This window comes from Oncorhynchus kisutch, linkage group LG2 (assembly GCF_002021735.2).
Source record: "Oncorhynchus kisutch isolate 150728-3 linkage group LG2, Okis_V2, whole genome shotgun sequence".
NCBI lineage: Eukaryota > Metazoa > Chordata > Actinopteri > Salmoniformes > Salmonidae > Oncorhynchus > Oncorhynchus kisutch.
This window is the reverse complement of record NC_034175.2, coordinates 14019527-14037203: the sequence shown is the minus strand read 5'-3', so window position 1 is coordinate 14037203 and position 17677 is coordinate 14019527. Positions and strand designations below refer to the sequence as shown.

At 46.0% G+C, this 17677-nt stretch overlaps 1 protein-coding gene across 23 annotated transcripts in view; it reads left to right on the top strand.

Annotated features, from left to right (window-relative positions):
* LOC109901203 (regulating synaptic membrane exocytosis protein 2) overlaps positions 1 to 17677 on the top strand; it is a 209355-nt gene that overhangs the window by 61518 nt on the left and 130160 nt on the right. For 2 of the 23 annotated variants that reach the window (XM_031788150.1, XM_031788142.1), the window contains exon 1: positions 4557 to 5175. The exons of 13 other annotated variants lie outside the window; for them this stretch is intronic. In XM_031788150.1, coding sequence (XP_031644010.1) covers positions 5054 to 5175 — 122 coding nt within the window. In that variant the 5' untranslated portion in view covers positions 4557 to 5053. Of the gene's footprint in view, positions 1 to 4547; positions 5176 to 17677 lie in introns of those variants that run through there. 8 more of the 23 variants (XM_031788100.1, XM_031788103.1, XM_031788109.1 and 5 more) reach the window with 8 other exon arrangements.

Below are 17677 nucleotides of genomic sequence, written 5' to 3'. Positions count from 1 at the left end.
TCCCTCCTCCTCTCTGCTCCTCCCTCCTCCTCTCTGCTTCTCCCTCCTCCTATCTGCACCTCTATGTTCCTCTGCTCCTCCCTCTTCCTCTCTGCACCTCCCTCTTCCTCTATGCTCCTCCCTCTCCCTGTTCCTCTATGCTCCTCCCTCTTCCTCTATGCTCCTCCCTCTCCCTGTTCCTCTATGCTCCTCCCTCTTCCTCTATGCTCCTCCCTCTCCCTGTTCCTCTCTGCACCTCCCTCTTCCTCTATGCTCCTCCCTCTCCCTGTTCCTCTCTGCTCATCTCTGTTCCTCTCTGCCCACTGGAACAGGCTTCCTGATGGGAAGAGAGGGATTGTGGGCCGTATGTCGTGTCATCCGGTGCACTGTGTGCCCAGTGGGTGATTCACTCCACAGAGAGGCATTCCACACACCACATACTGTACATGCAGCCACACACGCACACACACACACACACACACACGCACACACACACACAAGCACGCACACACACACACACACACCACACACACACACACACACACACACACACACACACACACACACACACACACACACACACACACACACACACAGGAGGTGTGTTTCACTCGACCCCATTCCTCCTCCGCGCCTGTTCCTCTGTCGACCTTGTAAAGGTGTACCTGATGGGCCGCGTCCCCCCTAGTCTAGCACTGGGACAAACAAGCCTTTACCGTACTGTAGCCACTCTGGGGTTAGAGACACAACTCATTAAGCCTGTGTCCTCTTCCTCCCATTACGACCTTGTGTTGGGCTCTTTTTACTCCCAGACACATAGTAAGGGAAAGATTACTGTAGGAGAGAGAGAACAACTTTGACAATATTCTGCCCACTTGGCAGTTTCAAATGACTGTTGGTCACAAACATGAAGAAATGTGATGGTTTTCTGCTTCTGGTGAAAAATTGTGCAGTATAATGGGAATAGGGTGCCATTTAGGACATATTCAAACAGATATTGGAGCAGGACTCTGGGACCTGTCTAGCAGAGTAGAATTGATTGAAACTGTTTTACCTTATAAGGCTTTAAAGGAGCAATGTGTCGGAACTAACTAGCTGCTATGAAGCAATCTGCATTTTAACAATGAGCATTCTCACTATTTAACAGAATTCAGCTAAATAAAGTTGTGTCACACACACACACACACACACACACACACACACACACACACACACACACACACACACACACACACACACACACACACACACACACACACACACACACACACACACACACTCACAGCCAGCAAATACAGCTAGTTCATTCTGAGGTTGTTGTATTTGATTACCAGCTAGATCAGGCTGTGGGATGTGAGCTCAGAGCTCTCTCTCTATATTAATTGACTTTATGGCTGAGAGGGGGAATGGTAGCAGTGAATGATTCTGGCTTGGGCAGCACTGAGTTCAGTGGCGACACAAATCCGGAAACGGTCTGTCTGAGAACTCAGGGGACAATGGTGATGATGTAACGGTCTGTCTGAGAACTCAGGGGACAATGGTGATGATGTAACGGTCTGTCGGAGAACTCAGGGGACAATGGTGATGATGTAACGGTCTGTCTGAGAACTCAGGGGACAATGGTGATGATGTAACGGCCTGTCTGAGAACTCAGGGGACAATGGTGATGATGTAACGGCCTGTCTGAGAACTCAGGGGACAATGGTGATGATGTAACGGCCTGTCTGAGAACTCAGGGGACAATGGTGATGATGTAACGGCCTGTCTGAGAACTCAGGGGACAATGGTGATGATGTAACGGTCTGTCTGAGAACTCAGGGGACAATGGTGATGATGTAACGGCCTGTCTGAGAACTCAGGGGACAATGGTGATGATGTAACGGCCTGTCTGAGAACTCAGGGGACAATGGTGATGATGTAACGGTGTGTCTGAGAACTCAGGGGACAATGGTGATGATGTAACGGCCTGTCTGAGAACTCAGGGGACAATGGTGATGATGTAACGGCCTGTCTGAGAACTCAGGGGACAATGGTGATGATGTAACGGTCTGTCTGAGAACTCAGGGGACAATGGTGATGATGTAACGGTCTGTCTGAGAACTCAGGGGACAATGGTGATGATGTAACGGCCTGTCTGAGAACTCAGGGGACAATGGTGATGATGTAACGGTCTGTCTGAGAACTCAGGGGACAATGGTGATGATGTAACGGTCTGTCTGAGAACTCAGGGGACAATGGTGATGATGTAACGGTCTGTCTGAGAACTCAGGGGACAATGGTGATGATGTAACGGTCTGTCTGAGAACTCAGGGGACAATGGTGATGATGTAACGGCCTGTCTGAGAACTCAGGGGACAATGGTGATGATGTAACGGTCTGTCTGAGAACTCAGGGGACAATGGTGATGATGTAACGGCCTGTCTGAGAACTCAGGGGACAATGGTGATGATGTAACGGTCTGTCTGAGAACTCAGGGGACAATGGTGATGATGTAACGGCCTGTCTGAGAACTCAGGGGACAATGGTGATGATGTAACGGTCTGTCTGAGAACTCAGGGGACAATGGTGATGATGTAATGGCCTGTCTGAGAACTCAGGGGATAATGGTGATGATGTAACGGTCTGTCTGAGAACTCAGGGGACAATGGTGATGATGTAACGGCCTGTCTGAGAACTCAGGGGACAATGGTGATGATGTAACGGTCTGTCTGAGAACTCAGGGGACAATGGTGATGATGTAACGGTCTGTCTGAGAACTCAGGGGACAATGGTGATGATGTATAAAATAGAACTCCCACTGCATAATCACCAAAAACCACTTTCATTCATCTAAAGAATATGTAAATTAACTAAATATTTTCCACTGAAAGAGAAAAACCCCAGATGACAGCCTGTTTATAAGGTGAAATAACTTGAGAAAGGGTCTAATTTATCTTGGTCTCGGAGGTGTCATTGAAATGAACACACAGATACCCAACATCCAGGACGACGAGGTAGTCAGGGTGTGGAGACACGGATGAAGCAACAATAATTAGGCTGGGATTAGAATACAATTACCCACTTGTGTTTCTCAAGGTTTCCCATGTTTATCCACCCATCCCAAACCATGGCTCATCCTCAACCCTAGCCCCAGCTGAGCCCCTTCCACAACCCCAACCCAATACCCCAGCCTCAGCCCCCAGCCCCAACCAAGTTCAGCACATTAGTATTGTATTAGTTAGCAGGACAAGAGAAACACAGGAAGCCAAAATGAGCTTAAATCCAGCCCATTACTTGTTACATTGGTGTCATGAAGTGAGATGGGTGTTTCCTACCCAACCTAGTGGAGGCTCCTGCAGAGATGGGTGTTTCCCACCCAAGCTAGTGGAGGCTCCTGCAGAGATGGGTGTTTCCTACCCAAGCTAGTGGAGGCTCCTGCAGAGATGGGTGTTTCCCACCCAAGCTAGTGGAGGCTCCTGCAGAGATGGTTGTTTCCCACCCAAGCTAGTGGAGGCTCCTGCAGAGATGGGTGTTTCCCACCCAAGCTAGTGGAGGCTCCTGCAGAGATGGGTGTTTCCCACCCAAGCTAGTGTAGGCTCCTGCAGAGATGGGTGTTTTCTACCCAAGCTAGTGGAGGCTCCTGCAGAGATGGGTGTTTCCCACCCAAGCTAGTGGAGGCTCCTGCAGAGATGTATTACGGTGTGCCTCAATCCTGTTTACCAAGTCACCAATAAATCTGGATGCTTTGGGGATTATGGATTAAGTGACCTAATATTATATTAAATCCACCTCTTATTCATCAAATGAACCTCTGTGTAAATGGATAACAGGATAACTGGATAACTGTATGCCTAGTGTTTATGCTGATTGTTATATAAACCATTGATCAGAGGGAAGTGCAAATCACATCAAGGTATCTTTAGGATAGAATAGAATACTTAAGCAATAAGGCACGGGGGGGGGGGGTATATGCCAAGGGGGTGTGGTATATAGGCACTACGCAATGCGGAGTGCCTGGATACAGCCCTTAGCCGTGGTATGTTGGCCATATATCACAAACCCCAGAGGTGTGTTATTGCTATTATAAACTTACCAATGTAATTAGAGCAGTAAAAATAAATGTTTTGTCATACCCGTGGTACATGGTCTGATATACTACGGCTGTCAGCCAATCAGAATTCAGGGCTCGAATCACCCAGTTTATAAAATGGAATATAACTTTCTTATACAGACGCTGTGCATCCATCCATCCATGTTGGCCTTCACTCACACCTGCCATTTCTTCTGTGTTAAATGACCCTTTGCTTAATGTCTGCAACTCCCATATGAGCTGCTGGAGTTAGTAGACAACCGCCCTGTCCTCCCACTGAGGATCATCCAGTCTGATTTGTTAGTAAACTCTGTCAGTTCCATTTGATTGCATTCCCTTCGTCCACCTTTTATTTCTCTCCCCTTTCTCAGACTCTCTCCCCCTCTCCCAGAGGAAGTAGAATGCCTTGTCCTTCTCCCTTATTACTTATGAGAGCTGATGGTTGGCAGTCATATATGGCAAAAGCACTGACGACAGCATCTCTGCGCGCCCATGTATTGTATCTGCGTGCGCGGTCCAGATTATGAGAAAGAGAAGGATACAGCAAGCGTGTGCGTGAACGAATGCTTGCGTGTTGTGTGTGTATGTATGTGTGTATTTGTATGCGTGCTCTAATAGGCAGAGAGAAATATGAGTTGAGTATGAGCTGCCCCTGATGCACCGGTAAGTGAAGCTTGCTTTGCTGGAAGATGCCTCGCTGCTGCTTTTTCCGTTCTCTTCTTCCTCACCACTGCAAATAGATCCTGCTACAGCCCGCTATTTTTGTCGGGTTAAGTTCGGAGCATTATGGCTGTACATTCCAGCCTCGACTGCTTTTCATTTAAGGACTCTTTCTACCAAGATCAGGAGAAATATGGAACTTGATTGGCGTCTTCGCGTTTAATGCGTCCCTGGAGATAGACAGACGCGGGTCCGGACGGAGAGCGAGGCAGCGCAGGTGGATGCATTGTGTTTGATGAAAAGGGCCATACTGTGGATAAAAGACACGAAGGAAAAGGGAGGAAAATGCAGTTTGATACATTGCGTCAATTTTGTAGCTCCGTTCTATCCCATTTTAATGAGGCTTTTACGCCGCCTCAGAACATTCTGCAGACGGAGCTATTCGAGCAGGCGTTGAGCAACATCGGGTGAGTGATTCCTTTGTAAGAATGTGTGATTTATGATGGGCTTCCCCCGTTGGTATGTCAAAGGAGCATTCGAAGAGAGGGGGTTTCGCTTATTGATCCATCCGCAGCAGGCTATGCGAAGACGTCGCCTTCCTTCCGGGGAGTTGCAGTTGATATTCCTCCTCGCAGAGAGAGAGAGAGAGAGAGAGAGAGAGAGAGAGAGAGAGCGAGAGAAAGAGAGACAGAGACAGAGATAATGAAATAGAGCGAGAGAGAGAGAGGGAGAGAGGGGGGGTGTTGTTGGATGGAACGGTCGTGAAACAATACAGCTAAATTGTGATAATGCTGAGATGTGTGTGTGTCTGTCTCGGTGTACCGCTGCTGCCGCATGTGTGTGCTGTCGTCATAGGCTGCTGTGCCTTCTTGTGCGGATAACATTACGGTATGTCGTAATATTGCTCCAGCCTCGAATCATTTGAGTAATTTGTGACTCTCTTTTTCATACGCTATGCTATGGTAATTACCTCCATTCCTAACCCACAACAATACTGGATTTTTTCCCATGGCCATGTCAGCAGTTTTGTATTATCCTACAGTAACACTGATTCTTGCTAAACACTGAAGATAATTAATGTAATTTACATATCGCACATACTATTTTTGCTAAATAATCTTAGAAATTCAGCACAAATACTGCCCAACCACTACACACTTATGCAGTATGGAGGAATGACTGTAAATATAATAACATATGTGTGTGATGTACAGCAGATAATGGGATGGAGTCTAGGGAAAGAGAAAGCGCAGCAGGCATTTTGTAGCCCAGAAACAAGCCTATAGATACAACATGCATCACATGTCTCTAGGGATTGTGGGTCTTTCCCTCATGTTCTTTTTTTTTCATATCTCTCCCTCAGAAATAATTCAGTGTGGCCTCGCTAGCTCTCTGCCCCCTCACAATACATATACCCAACAGCACAGCACACTCACTCAGCCACGGAGGTGTGGTTTACACAGACAGCTGCCTATATGTGTTATAACAGTAGCCAATTATCGTCATGGTCATCATCACATTTTACCGATTTACATTTGATACTATTTAAAGGGATGCTTCCGGATTTTGGCAATGAGGCCCTTTATCTACTTCCCCAGAGTCAGATGAACACGTGGATACCATTATGATAAGGGGCCTCATTGCCAAAATCCCAAAGTATCCCTTTAAGCCTATAAGAAGGATATGAGGATATGATAGTAGCCTAACTAACCCATATCCACCTAGACACCTCAGTGGAGAGACAGGAAAGACTGGAGGACAGGCCCTGTCAGCATACTGTACTGTTAATTGAAGGACCAACTAAATCATGACCACTTGATACAAGATCAAGAGACTGTCATTGTTCCTCAAGGCCCATATTCACAAAGAGTCTCAGAGAAGGAGTGCTGGAGTCCCTCTCTCTGCCTGTCTGTCTCTCTCTCTCTCTGTCTCTCTATCTCCCTCTCTCTGCCTGTCTCTCTCTCTCTCTCTCTCTCTCTCTCTCTCACTCTGTCTCTCTGCCTCCCTGTCTCTCTCTCTGTCTCTTTATCTCTCTCTCTCTCTCTCTCTCTCTCTCTCTCTCTCTCTCTCTGTCTCTTTATCTCTCTCTCCCTGTCTCTCTCTCTGTCTCTCCTTCTCTCTCTCTCTCTCTCTCTCTCTACATGCTGTCTGCTGGCTCACTAATGGGTTCTGCATTGAGATCCATCTCTATGTATAATGCATGTGTATGTCAGTAGAGGTTCTAATGGTGTCAGTAGAGGTTCTAATGGTGTCCACAATCTGTTCTTAGAAGTCCTGAATGAATGCATTCTTCGCCATGACGTGGTGTGGGGTCGCTCCTCTCCTCCTCTCTGTTGTGGGCGATATCAACCCATTGGGTTGACAGATTCCAGGAACCGCTTGCCTCCGACCAAAAACAACACATGCAGCTGATGTCAAGCCTCATCACTGCATAATAGAGGTTGTGCAGCCTTATTGGATTTGAATAAGTTGATTCAATACACCCCCCCCCAACTACTATGTTTGCAACCTCACCATGTAACAGTTTGTTTATTATCATGTGTCTCATCACATGAAGCCATGGACCGTGTCAGAACTACACAGTGCAGTCAGCATGGCCTGCTCTTCACTGTGCTCTCAGTCACTCAGTTAGTCTTCGACCTCAATCATCATATCAGTTTCTCCCTCCTTTCCGACAGTATGAGGTTGCCATGGTAATTATGTTTGATCATTAGTAGTTCCTAGTGCTTTTCGAGGTCAGTTAGTTTCGGTTTGATTATTATTATTATTTTTTAAATATCACGGTTTTCAATCATTTAAAAAAACATGAAATCCACTATGCATTATGAGGGTTGAATGCTGTAAAAACACAGAAGAAAAGAGAAAAGCATTTTAAAAAGTCCCATGATGGAGGTCACTGCCCATTACTGCTTATCACTTATTAACCATCATTTATTCACATTTACCTTACTTTAATAAAATATTTGAGTTGTTGTGTATATTACATTTGTTTTATTCAATGACTTTATTATTTCATTCCAAGTCATCTCATATCTATAGAGCTGCTGTCTGTGCTGTCTGACAAAATCACTATTTTACTCGTTCTTCAAAGTAAATAAAGCATGACTGCTGAATACCAACTAACAATCACTTAGAACATGTATTTTCAGGTAGAGATACCTCTCGAAGCAACTGCTTTCTATCTCGCTCGATCACCATTCTTCTTTCTTTTAGGTAGCAGGCGTAAAATAAACATACTTGACATGTAGGTGCGATTATGGTCATTGTAGTTAATTACCAGGTTTTCTGCACTAAACTATGTCGAATATTGGCCTGTTGGAAACTACAACTCCCTACTACATCGCACAGTTCGGGTTGATCTGATTTATCTCAGAAACTGTGTGATGTGCGCAATGAGGGCATGGAAAAAACAAATGAAATGGAATTCATATAATTGAACCAATGTTGGTCAATTAGTTGTTTAAAACCCCCAAATAACCTAAATGTTGGTCAATCGCTCAGTACTAATCAATATAGAGGATGAGGTGTCCCCTATTGTTAATCCTGGTGTTAGTCTGGTCTGGAACCAGGGAGCCCTCCTCTCTCTCTCTCTCTCTCTCTCTCTCTCTCTCTCTCTCTCTCTCTCACTGTCTCTCTCTCTCTCTCCCTCCCTCTCTCACTCTGCCTCTCTCTCTCTCTCTCTCACTGTCTCTCTCTCTTCTGCTTCTTCTAGCAGGAGGTTAGTGGAGTGAAGTGTTGAGTGGGTGGATGGAGGGGAATATACAATATGTGGATCAGGGGATTGGGGTTGAGTCTAGAGAGGTTGACATAATGAGGATGAGGAGGAGGAAGATAAGAAGAGGAGGATGAAAAGGCAGAATATAAAATAAGAAGTAGATGAGGAGGCAGAAGATAAGAGAAGAGCGGAGGAGGAGGAGGCTGAGATACACAGGCATCAGTCATCATAGTGACAATGATATAAAAGAGATAGACAGACAGGCTGCAGCTTGTGGGACTCTGTGATCAGCAAGTTCCATTTAGACCATATTCCCTACATAATGCACTACGTATAAGGGCTCTATCTAAAAGTAGTGAACTAATACAGTATAGGAAATAGGGTGCAAGCATACTAGAGACCAGAGTGACAATCCATATGCTCTGCTCTCACAGATAGGTCTATCTTAGCATCAGGGTTCTGAGGCTTGAGGGAGGAATGCTGGAGTGGTTTCCGAATGCTGGAGTGGTGGTTGGCTCAGTGGCTAGATTAGCATCAGGCTCAAGGCTCGATGCTGGCTGCTACTGCTGAGAGAGAGAGAGAGAGGTACAGTGCATTTGGAAAGTATTCAGACCCCTTGACTTTTTCCACATTTTGTTACGTTACAGCCATATTCTATAATTTATGAAATTGTTTTTTCCCCTCATCAATCTTCACACAATACACCATAATGACAAAGCAAAAGCAGGTTATTATTTTTTTGTTGCAAAAAACATACAACCCCACCAGAAATATCACATTTACATAAATATTCAGACCTTTTACTCAGTACTTTGTTGAAGCACCTTTGGTAGCGATTACACCCTGAAGTCGTTTTGGGTATGTTGCTACAGGCTTGGCACACCTGTATTTGGGGAGTTTCTCCCATTCTTCTCTGCAAAATTCTCTCAAGCTCTGTCAGGTTGGATGGGGACTGTCGCTGCACAGCTATTTTCAGAGATGTTTGATCGGGTTCAAGCCTGGGCCCTGGCTGGGCCACTCAAGGAAATTCAGAGACTTGTCCCGAAAGACACTCCTGCGTTGTCTTGGCTGTGTGATTAGGGTCATTGTCCTGTTGGAAGGTGAACCTTCGCCCCCGTTTGAGGTCATGAGTGCTCTGGAGCAGGTTTTCATCAAGGATCTCTCTGTACTTTGCTCCATTCATCTTTCCCTTTATCCTGACTAGTCTCCCAGTCCTTGCCGCTGAAAAACATCCCCACAGCATGATGCTGCCACCCCCATGCTTCACCGTAGTAATGGTGCCATGTTTCCTACAGACGTGACGCTTGGCATTCAGGCCAAAGACTTCAATCTTGGTTTTATCAGACAAGGGAATCTTGTTTTTAATGTTCTGAGTGTCCTTTAGGTGCATTTTGGCAAACTCCAAGCGGGCTGTCATGTGCCTTTTACTGGGGAGTGGCTTCCGTCTGGCCACTCTACCATAAAAGCCAGATTGGTGGAGGGCTGCAGAGATGGTTGTCCTTCTGGAACATTCTCCCATCTTCACAGAGGAACTCTGGAGCTCTGTCAGAGTGACCATCGGGTTCTTGGTCACCTCCCTGACCAAGGCCCTTCTCCCCCTATTTCTCAGTTTTGCCGGGCGGCCATCTCTAGTAAGGGTCTTGGTGGTTCCAAACTTCTTCCATTTAAGAATGATGGAGGCCACTGTGTTCTTGAGGACCTTCAATGCTGCAGACATATTTTGGTTCCCTTCCCCAGATCTGTGCCTCGACACAAGCTCCTGTCTCGGGGCTCTAAGGACAATTCCTTCAACCTCATGACTTGGTTTTTGCTCTGACATGCACTGTCAACTGTGGGACTTTATATAGACAGGTGTGTGAGCTTCCAAATCATGTCCAGTCAATTGAATTTACCACAGGTGGACTCCAATCAAGTTGTAGAAACATCTCAAGGATGATCATTGGAAACCTGAGCTCAAGTCTTATAGCAAATGGTCTGAATACTTATGTACATAAGGTATTTCTGTTTTTATTTTGAATAAATTAGCAAACATTTCTAAAAACCTGTTTTCACTTTGTTATGATGGGGTGTTGTGTGTAGATTGATGAGGAAATATTTTTATTTAATCATTTTTAGAATAAGGCTGTAACGTAACAAAATGTGGAAAAGGGGAAGGGGTCTGAATACTTTCCGAATGCACTGTAGGTGGAGAGAGAGGTGGAGAGAGAGAGAGAGAGAGATGGAGACAGAGGTGGAGAGGCTCCCATAGGCACAACAACAAGGGTTTTAAAGCAACAAGAGGTTAAATTGTCATTTGTAGTTGGTCACAGAATAGCAGTGCTCGGGTAGGGTACATATGATGTCATCATGTCAGGAATGCACACCACACACATCACAAACAAAAATACTTATAGTGCTGCTACACCTAGAAACGGCCATTCTCCTCGAGGAAAGCGAAGCACACAGAGGCGTCGTGGAGCGAACAGGGAGCACAACAAGAGATAGACAACAGAGGACAGTCTCGAATGTGACAGGGACATCTGGGCTCTTTCATGCTCACACAGCGACACTGATTCTCTCAAAAGGACCGAGTGTGTGTGTGTGTGCATCAGCTTTATTATGGCCAGGAATAGTAACGTTTCAGTAAAGCCCAGCATGGGGGCTTTTCAGACCTATGTACATCCATCTCCACTGCCTGAGGTCCCAAACTCTGTCTCTTCCGGCTGATGGGACTGTCATGAAAAGAGGGTGGCTGAGTGGCATTCAAAGTGGTGTGTGCATTTGTGTGTGTATGAGAGGGGCATCTCTAAGTTGTGTGTGTGTGTTGCGTGAACTCGAAGCCCATCCCAAAGGGGCATTTCCTCTTTGAAAAGCTTCTCTTTCAGCTGTGAACCAGATGTCTGATTTCATCCTGTTCTTTTTCTTCAGTAGAGAGAGAGACATTTTAAACACTGCATGTATGGATGTGGTGTACTTACAGTACTACCATGTGTTGACGTGATGTTGATTGTCAATGTCATAAGGCCTTTATGATATATGTAGTTAATTTAGGGTGGCTGGTAGCCTATCAGTTAGAACGTTGGGCCATTAACCGAGAGGTCGCTAATTTGGAGTCGACAAGGTGAAAAATCTGCCGATGTGCCCTTGAGCAAGACACTTAACCCCTTGTCTCAGGGGGAGTAGGATATGCAAACATTTTTTTTTGAATGAAACAGGACAAAATATATAAGCACCTACCAAATTATTATTTTGTTCTAACTACATATTTATTTACCCATAATTATTCCACACTCACGCCTGCAAACACACACATATATACACTCATGACACATCTAACACACATTAGCCCCTACCAAGTAGAAAGTTATCACCACATCAAGCCTTGCTAGCTCACATGAATTAGAATCAACACTTACTGTGTGTGTGTGTGTGTGTGTCTGTGTGTGTGTGGCTGTATGTGTGGCTATATGCGTGGTTGTGTGTGTATGTGTGTGGCTGTATATGTGGCTGTATGTGTGGCTGTATGTGTGTGTGTGTGTGGCTGTATGTGTGGCTATATGCGTGGCTGTATGTGTTCGTGTGGCTGTATGTGTGGCTATATGCGTGGCTGTATGTGTGTGTGTGTGTGACTGTATGTGTGGCTATATGCGTGGCTGTATGTTTGTGTGTGTGTGTGTGTGTGGCTGTATATGTGGCTTTATGTGTGGCTATATGCATGGCTGTATGTGTGTGTGTGTGTGTGTGTGTGTGTATGTGGCTGCATGTGTGGCTGTATATGTGGCTGTATGTGTGGCTGTATGTGTGGCTGTATATGTGGCTGTATGTGTGGCTGTATGTGTGGCTGTATATGTGGCTGTATGTGTGGCTGTATGTGTGGCTGTATATGTGGCTGTATATGTGGCTGTATGTGTGGCTGTATGTGTGGCTGTATATGTGGCTGTATGTGTGGCTGTATGTGTGGCTGTATATGTGGCTGTATGTGTGGCTGTATATGTGGCTGTATGTGTGGCTGTATGTGTGGCTGTATATATGGCTGTATGTGTGGCTGTATGTGTGGCTGTATATATGGCTGTATGTGTGGCTGTATGTGTATCTGTATGTATGGCTGTATGTGTGGCTGTATGTGTGGCTGTATGTGTGTCTGTATGTATGGCTGTATGTGTGGCTGTATGTGTGGCTGTATGTGTATCTGTATGTATGGCTGTATGTGTGGCTGTATGTGTGGCTGTATGTGTGTCTGTATATGTGGCTGTATGTGTGGCTGTATGTGTGGCTGTATATGTGGCTGTATGTGGGCTATATGTGTGTGTGTGTGTTACACTAAACACGGCTCCCGTGAATAAATTCACAATAGACCTAATGGCGCAATATCATATTTTTTGTTGGCTGATGAATACCCACAATTCTCTGGCTTTGACCCAATTTCATGCTCAGATTTATTCAATTACCCAGAAATACATGAGAACCAACGTGATAAGGAAACAATCAAGAAATCTTAATCTAAACATCTCCACCCAGTGAGCTACATCTGCTTCCATCCAGTGAGCTAAATCTGCTTCCATCCAGTGAGCTACATCTGCTTCCATCCAGTGAGCTACATCTGCTTCCATCCAGTGAGCTACATCTGCTTCCATCCAGTGAGCTACATCTGCTTCCATCCAGTGAGCTACATCTGCTTCCATCCAGTGAGCTACATCTGCTTTTGGATCAAAATTCTAAATCCATTTAACCTTAATGTTGTGGTGACATTTGGGCAGGTTAGAGTACTGAATGGGGACGTTACATGGGCAGGTCAGAGTACTGAATGGGGACGTTACATGGGCAGGTTAGAGTACTGAATGGGGACGTTACATGGGCACCTTAGAGTACTGAATGGGGACGTTACATGGGCAGGTTAGAGTACTGAATGGGGACGTTAGAGTACTGAATGGGGACGTTACATGGGCAGGTTAGAGTACTGAATGGGGACGTTACATGGGCAGGTTAGAGTACTGAATGGGGATGTTACATGGGCAGGTTAGAGTACTGAATGGGAAAGTTAGAGTACTGAATGGGGACGTTACATGGGCAGGTTAGAGTACTGAATGGGGACGTTAGAGTACTAAATGGGGACGTTACATGGGCAGGTTAGAGTACTGAATGGGGACGTTACATGGGCAGGTTAGAGTACTGAATGGGGACGTTACATGGGCAGGTTAGAGTACTGAATGGGGACGTTACATGGGCAGGTTAGAGTACTGAATGGTGACGTTAGAGTACTGAATGGGGACGTTACATGGGCAGGTTAGAGTACTGAATGGGAACGTTACATGGGCAGGTTAGAATACTGAATGGGGACGTTAGAGTACTGAATGGGGACGTTACATGGGCAGGTTAGAGTACTGAATGGGGACGTTAGAGTACTGAATGGGGGCGTTACATGGGCAGGTTAGAGTACTGAATGGGGACGTTACATGGGCAGGTTAGAGTACTGAATGGGGACGTTACATGGGCAGGTTAGAGTACTGAATGGGGACGTTACATGGGCAGGTTAGAGTACTGAATGGGGACGTTACATGGGCAGGTTAGAGTACTGAATGGGGATGTTACATGGGCAGGTTAGAGTGCTGAATGGGGACGTTACATGGGCAGCTTAGAGTACTGAATGGGGACGTTACATGGGCAAGTTAGAGTACTGAATGGGGATGTTAGAGTACTGAATGCGGACGTTACATGGGCAGGTTAGAGTACTGAAAGGGGACATTACATGGGCACCTTAGAGTACTGAATGGGGACGTTACATGGGCACCTTAGAGTACTGAATGGGGACGTTACATGGGCAGGTTAGAGTACTGAATGGGGATGTTACATGGGCAGGTTAGAGTGCTGAATGGGGACGTTACATGGGCAGGTTAGAGTACTGAATGGGGACGTTACATGGGCAGGTTAGAGTACTGAATGGGGACGTTACATGGACAGGTTAGAGTCCTGAATGGGGACGTTACATGGGCAGGTTAGAGTACTGAATGGGGACGTTACATGGGCAGGTTAGAGTACTGAATGGGGACGTTACATGGGCAGGTTAGAGTACTGAATGGGGACGTTACATGGGCAGGTTAGAGTACTGAATGGGGATGTTACATGGGCAGGTTAGAGTGCTGAATGGGGACGTTACATGGGCACCTTAGAGTACTGAATGGGGACGTTACATGGGCAGGTTAGAGTACTGAATGGGGATGTTAGAGTACTGAATGGGGACGTTACATGGGCAGGTTAGAGTACTGAACGGGGACGTTACATGGGCACCTTAGAGTACTGAATGGGGACGTTACATGGGCACCTTAGAGTAGTGAATGGGGACGTTACATGGGCAGGTTAGAGTACTGAATGGGGATGTTACATGGGCAGGTTAGAGTACTGAATGGGGACGTTACATGGGCAGGTTAGAGTACTGAATGGGGACGTTACATGGGCACCTTAGAGTACTGAATGGGGACGTTACATGGGCACCTTAGAGTACTGAATGGGGACGTTACATGGGCACCTTAGAGTACTGAATGGGGACGTTACATGGGCACCTTAGAGTACTGAATGGGGATGTTACATGGGCAGGTTAGAGTACTGAATGGGGACGTTACATGGGCAGGTTAGAGTACTGAATGGGGACGTTACATGGGCACCTTAGAGTACTGAATGGGGACGTTACATGGGCACCTTAGAGTACTGAATGGGGATGTTACATGGGCACCTTAGAGTACTGAATGTGGACGTTACATGGGCACCTTAGAGTACTGAATGGGGATGTTACATGGGCACCTTAGAGTACTGAATGGGGACGTTACATGGGCACCTTAGAGTACTGAATGGGGACGTTACATGGGCACCTTAGAGTACTGAATGGGGACGTTACATGGGCACCTTAGAGTACTGAATGGGGACGTTACATGGGCACCTTAGAGTACTGAATGGGGATGTTACATGGGCACCTTAGAGTACTGAATGGGGATGTTACATGGGCAGGTTAGAGTACTGAATGGGGATGTTACATGGGCAGGTTAGAGTGCTGAATGGGGATGTTACATGGGCAGGTTAGAGTGCTGAATGGGGATGTTACATGAGCAGGTTAGAGTGCTGAATGGGGACGTTACATGGGCAGGTTAGAGTGCTGAATGGGGATGTTACATGGGCAGGTTAGAGTGCTGAATGGGGACGTTACATGGACAGGTTAGAGTCCTGAATGGGGACGTTACATGGGCAGGTTAGAGTGCTGAATGGGGACGTTACATGGGCAGGTTAGAGTGCTGAATGGGGATGTTACATGGGCAGGTTAGAGTACTGAATGGGGATGTTACATGGGCAGGTTAGAGTGCTGAATGGGGATGTTACATGGGCAGGTTAGAGTACTGAATGGGGACGTTACATGGGCAGGTTAGAGTACTGAATGGGGATGTTACATGGGCAGGTTAGAGTGCTGAATGGGGATGTTACATGGGCAGGTTAGAGTGCTGAATGGGGATGTTACATGGGCAGGTTAGAGTACTGAATGGGGACGTTACATGGACAGGTTAGAGTACTGAATGGGGATGTTACATGGGCAGGTTAGAGTACTGAATGGGGATGTTACATGGGCAGGTTAGAGTACTGAATGGGGATGTTACATGGGCAGGTTAGAGTACTGAATGGGGATGTTACATGGGCAGGTTAGAGTACTGAATGGGGATGTTACATGGGCAGGTTAGAGTACTGAATGGGGATGTTACATGGGCAGGTTAGAGTACTGAATGGGGATGTTACATGGGCAGGTTAGAGTACTGAATGGGGATGTTACATGGGCAGGTTAGAGTACTGAATGGGGATGTTACATGGGCAGGTTAGAGTACTGAATGGGGACGTTACATGGGCAGGTTAGAGTACTGAATGGGGATGTTACATGGGCAGGTTAGAGTGCTGAATGGGGACGTTACATGGGCAGGTTAGAGTACTGAATGGGGATGTTACATGGACAGGTTAGAGTACTGAATGGGGATGTTACATGGGCAGGTTAGAGTGCTGAATGGGGACGTATTTGTGGAGGAATGTAACTGTTTTTCTGGGTGATTTGTGATGTTTTACACGTGCTTCCCATGACTGTGTTTTTGTATTTTAGTGTATATTTAGTGTATAGTTATGTTCTATTGTGCAGGGCACATCTGAAAAAGCGACCTAGGTCTTAATATATCTTCCCTGTTAAAATAAAGTTAAAATAAAACTCCTAGCCCCACTCCAATCCTCCTCTACGATATTGATTTAGAGGCTCAATGAGACTAATTATTGCCATATTTTGCTATCATTGCGCTCTGATACACTGTGGTAGGCTCTCTGTCTCAGTCTCTGTCTTCCCCACACATGTACATTAAGACTCCATTCTCCATTTGTGTTGCGAATAAAATGGTCTATGAGAGGATACAAAGTGCCTGGGTGTTGGAGGAGAGGGAAGAGGGTGAGGGGGGCTGCTGAGAAGTAATCAAAAGATACTCTTCCTGGCAGGTTTATGCTGAGTAAACATGGAGGGAGCAACACCCCCTCCCCTCCCCTCCTCTCCCCTCCCCTCCCCTCTCTGTTATTTCTGGAGACTGCTGCCTGCCCAGCATTAATGAAGCTGCATATAATATGAATTTAATTCAGTGTGTTTACTAGTTCATTAGGTTTTAGGATAGCAGTTGATTTGATCTCCGGTGGTGGTGGTGAGAGAGGAAGGAAGGAAGCAGACTTTGAAGATGATGATGATTTTTTTTACCATGCAGGCAAGCTCCTCATTTATTCCCCCCCCCATCCCTGCTTTATGGGGAAGTTCTCTGCACAGTTTGTCAGTAAAAAAAAAAAAGAATCTTCTTGTCACCTACTGTACACTCCACTTACTTCCACTAGACCACTCCACTGTTCTATGAGGCTATAGCGGAACTAGATTTCAAGGGCATTTTGGAATTTGAAGATAACCGTTGTCAAAGATGAAACGATTTCCAAACTCCAGCATCTCTCTTCCAGGGCTTTTAAGATCAGATGTATCAGAGGCCCTGTCCCAAACAATTCCCATTAACATGTCTTGTACAGGTCATTGCCGTGTACTCTGTAGTGTGGGACACAGGAAGGCCTTTGGAAAGGCAGGGAGGATTCACTGATTCAGGCAGTGGACTGCTGGCCTGTTCCCAGATCAGTTTATGCTGTTTTGCCAACTACTATAGTCATTGTCATAGGATTTGGCAAGACAGCACAAACAGTGCTGGGAACAGGCTTATGGACTGCTGGACACAGGAGTC